Here is a 4,616-nt window from a genome sequence, read left to right on the forward strand (position 1 = left end):
ATGTAGACCAGGCTAGCCTTGAACTCACAGAGCTCTGCCTGCCTCTGCCTCCCGAGTGCTGGGATTAAAGGCATGCACCACCACGCCCGGCAAATAAAATATTTTTTAAAAAATAAAATAAAATAAAAAAGAAAGGGATCAATACAGTACCTTTATCAAGTCATACAGCTTTATTCATGGTTACCCCAAACTGGAAACAAACCAACAGCTCATCAGCAGGAGAGGGGATGAGCAGACTGTGGTATCACCTGACAATGGGAATAGCTAAACAATGAAAACAAAGGAGTTTGTGATTCATTAGCAATGCAGATGAATCTCAAAAACATTTGAGAGGGAAAATGCCAAGCACAAAGGATCACATCCTTTTGAATTTCATTTGTATGCTGTTTGAGATGGAGCAGAAGTGATTTATAGTGATAGAATTTAGAACAGTGATTGCCTCAAGCCAGGGAAGGGATTGGTTGGAAATGGTACAAGGGAATGTATGGGTCAGATGTTTCTGCATCTTCATCAGAGTGGTGTTTACACACACCGTACCTTTATCAAGTTGTGCAGCTTTCATTGAATCATATATGTACGAGCTCTGTATTTTATTGACTGTAAATGATACCTCATTTTAAAAAATCATTGTTTCTGTTATACCTGCACATGTATTAGAGCTAGACATCATCACATTTAGTATTTTTCTTTTTTCTGTATGTCTTTCCTAACACAGATTATTTCTTTTTTAAAAGATTTATTTATGTGTATAAATATTTGCCTTCATGTATGTTTGTGCATCACATGTGTATCTAGTACAGGCAAAGGCCAGAAGAGAGCATTGTATCCCCTGGAACTGGAGTTACTGCTGCCATGTGGGTGCTGGGAACCGAACCCAGGTCCTCTAAGAGCAGCCAGTGCTCTTAACCACTGAGCCATATTTCCAGCCCCATTAAAATCATTTCTTAAAGATACATTTTTCCTACAGGTAAATCTTGCACCTTTTTTGTTTCATTTTCTTCCCATGTCTGCTTGGTCCCCAGACCTTCTTAGTTACTGATAGAACAGTCCCACCAGGTATCTGTTCTGTCCTCCAGTCTTTCTGGGCTTCAGTTGTTCTAAGGCCTGTTTCTGTGACACTTGGGATTCTTTTTGGCCCCCTTCTGTTTTACTATTTTCATTAATCTGAGAGTTTACTAAATTCTCTTTTGTATTTCAGAAGGAAAAAAAATGTGTTTGTGTTGACATTTTACAATAAAATTTCATGAGCAGAGATTATTTCCAAGAGGCCTAAAACATCTCCAATTCCTTTCTTCCACAGCTGGGGCAGGAAGAACGATATGAATTGCTCAATGTCCTGGAGTTCACCAGGTAAACACACCTGCTCTGTAATTTGTGTGGATAAGATAAATTTTCATCCTTAAAAAAAAAAGAAGTCCATTATAAAATAGCTAGAATATATACTTTGCTTTATTTAAGTACAATTTTAAGATCTTCAGTGCATTTTTAATTACATATCTGTAGATAAGTCATACACGGCTTTCTTCAGATGTCACACTGCATGACTTCTGCTCCCAGTTCAAAAATCTTTTTGAAATACAACTCTTTGGATAACAAATATAGGATAGGACCAAGGGTCTCATGTCTAGAGTGTTAGCTATGGTATAACAAATACCTGAAATAGTCACCTTCTAAAGAGAAGTTTATTTTGCTCACTTTGGAGGTTCTACTCCATGATCAACCAACTTAGTTACTTTGGACCCGTAGTGAGGCAATACATGAGGCAGAAGCATGGAAAAGAACAAGCCTGGTCGGTCACCTCATGGCCAGGTGGCCCTACTAACAGGGTCTCATAAGAAGACCTCAGCACTCAAGAGGCAGAGGCAGGTGAATCTCTGTGAGATTGAGGCCAGGCTGGTCCGCATAGCAAGTTCCAGGCCAGATGGGGCTACAGGGAGACCCTGTTTCAAAAAAAACAGAGCAAAGAAGGGAAGCAAAGAAGGAACAAACACAAGAACAAAGAGGGAACAGTCTCACAGTCCTGTTCACATTGCACCCACAGTGACCTGCAGGCCTCCCCAAGGCTCCACCTTTCACAGGTTCTACCATCTTGTAGTAGCACCTCTCTGAGACCCAGCCTCCAGCACATGGACCTTTGGAGAAGATTTAAGTCCCAAACTATAGCAGCTGGTAACCTAGAAAGATGGTTCACTGAGAGGTAGCAAGATTCATGTGGAATGAAATTAGTAAGACTCAGAAAGCTGCTGTTTTGTGTGTGTTCATTATGCCTGCTTGTCTGAGGTTTCAAAAGCCACATCCATAGCCCTGTAAATCAGGAGTTACCATCTAGCAGAAATGACCAAAAAGCCAAGTGATTGTCCTGCCTACTTTATTTCTTAAAGAGAAATAATATCAGCTGTGGTAGTTTCCTCCTCACTATGACAAGATAGATCCCTGACAGAAGCAACATAAAGAGAGATTTATTTTGGCTGACGTTTTAAAGAGATGGAATCCATCATGACAGGGAAAGCAACGTGCCTGGGACTTCATGTCTGGCAGCAGGAGCTTGTAAAATGTCTGTTATATATGGATGAATTAAGAAGCAGGAGAACTCAGAGCCAGAAGAAGGCCAAGCTATAATCCTGAAGGCCTTTTCCCCATTGATCCCTTCATCCAAGTAGGCCCCATCTCCTAAAGTTCTCACCACTTCTTAAAACAGTACCACTAACTGGAGACCAAATGCAATATCGATTATGTTATCAGAAGGCTGAATGTGGTGGCATATACCCATAATGCTAGCAAAAGGATCACAAGTTCAAGGCTTCCCTGGGCTATGGAATAAGTTTAAGGCCACAACTTAATAACCTGTCTTGAATATGAAATGGACTGCAAATGTATGTCAGTGGTGAGTGTTTGACTAGCATGAGCAAGTACTGCGAAAGGTGGAGGGGATTTGATAAAAGAAAGGCTTTGTTCTTAAAGACATAGAGGGCAAAGAAAAAAGTAATAAATAGCCCAGAGCCAAGAGAAATTTGAAGAGAGTGGCCTTCTCTATCAGAGACCACTGCATGGTTAGGTGATGGGAAGGTTGAAAAGTACCTGTTGAAGGCCGGGCGTGGTGGTGCACACCTTTAATCCCTGGACTCACGCTCAGGAGTCAGAGGCAGGTGGATCTCTGTGAGTTTGAGGCCAGCCTGGTCTACATAGTGAGTTCCAGGACAGCTGCGGCTACAGGGAGACCCTGTCTCCAGAAGACAAAAAAAAAAAAAAAAAAAAAAAAAGTACCTGTTAAATATAGCTATTCATTAGAATGGTGAAGAGGGAAGGAAGGGATAAACTAGAGCTTGTTCATGGACAAGCAGAATCCTTTATAGAAAGAAAAGGGGCAGTTCACCAGAGAACAGCTTGATTTTGTAGTGATACTACTGAGAAAGTGGAACAAGAGAGATTCACAGACACATGCAAGGAAGGCCTCTGATAAAAGCAGAAGTATTTTCCCCCTGTCAAGAAGATGGAGGAGAGGGTGCACACATAACCAGATATGTAGGCTTTTGAAATGAGGGAGGAGCCAGGTGTGGGGGCGCATACCTTTAATTCCAACACTTAGGAGGCAGAAGCAAGTGGATCTCTGTGTGATCCAGGCCAGCTGCGGCTACAGAGAAACCCTGTCTTAAAAAAAAATAAAATAAAAGCAGCAACAACAAAAAAGGAGAGATTCAAGATGTCAAGGTAAATTCCAGAAACTCAGAATCTAAAGGCCGAAGGGAGCATGGAGGGCTTGGAGAATGAAGATGTGTGCTAAGGTCTTGCAGAGGAAAGGAGCCAGCCCCTTGGAGAATGGAGTGTGCACGTAGGCAGTGTAGAGACCTCAGCTCTGGATAGCACATATTTATTCATCTCCATGACTGGGTGACTTTTCCCCACAACGGCCACTTTACTCTGCTGTAGCTCAAAAGAAGGATTTCTAGTCATATTTGGAGGTTTTGCCTGGAGAATTAAATTGATGAGTTTGGAACCATTAATTGGAAACTGGATTGAGAATGATGTGAATCAAGAAAGGTGGAGTTAGCATGTACAGGGGAGCCCAGATCTTCTCTATTCCTAAAGCATGGTCCCACTATATCTGAAGTTTCACTTTCCCATGGTCATTCACACTTTTTTGGGGGAGGGGGTCTTTTTGAGACAGGGTCTCCCTATAGTCCCAGCTGGCCTGGAACTCACTATGTAGACCAGGCTAGCTCGAACTCACAGAGCTCCGCCTGCCTCTGCCTCCCAAGTGCTGAGATTAAAGGCAAGCAGCACCATGCCCAGCACACTTTTAAAATATAAAATGGAAAATTCTAGAAACAAACAATTCCTGTTTTAAATCTTTTACTAAAGCATATTGTTAAATTATTCTTTATTAATCATTGTTGTTAATTCTTATTATGTCTAATTAATTAAGCATTGTCATAGGTATATATGTATAAGAAAACTATATTATTAGGTTGATGCTATCCCCAGTCTCAGGCATCTATTGGAGGTCTTGGACTATATCCCTAGTAAAGGGACTGCCATTATCATTACAAACAATGAGGGATGCTTATATTGTTTCTTAAAGTGGTAGTATTTGCCTTTATGTGTGGTTATGCACTTAA

The 4,616-nt window shown here is 41.2% G+C and overlaps 1 protein-coding gene across 3 annotated transcripts in view; it reads left to right on the plus strand.

Annotated features, from left to right (window-relative positions):
* Window positions 1–4,616, plus strand: part of Atp8a1 (ATPase phospholipid transporting 8A1) — a 255,642-nt gene that overhangs the window by 108,553 nt on the left and 142,473 nt on the right. For all 3 annotated transcript variants that reach the window (XM_008827209.3, XM_008827210.3, XM_008827208.3), the window contains one exon: window positions 1,301–1,350. In XM_008827209.3, the coding sequence (XP_008825431.1) occupies window positions 1,301–1,350 (50 nt within the window). The remainder of the gene's footprint in view (window positions 1–1,300; window positions 1,351–4,616) is intronic.

Source organism: Nannospalax galili, unplaced genomic scaffold, assembly GCF_000622305.1.
Source record: "Nannospalax galili isolate Female #2095 unplaced genomic scaffold, S.galili_v1.0 scaffold772, whole genome shotgun sequence".
NCBI lineage: Eukaryota > Metazoa > Chordata > Mammalia > Rodentia > Spalacidae > Nannospalax > Nannospalax galili.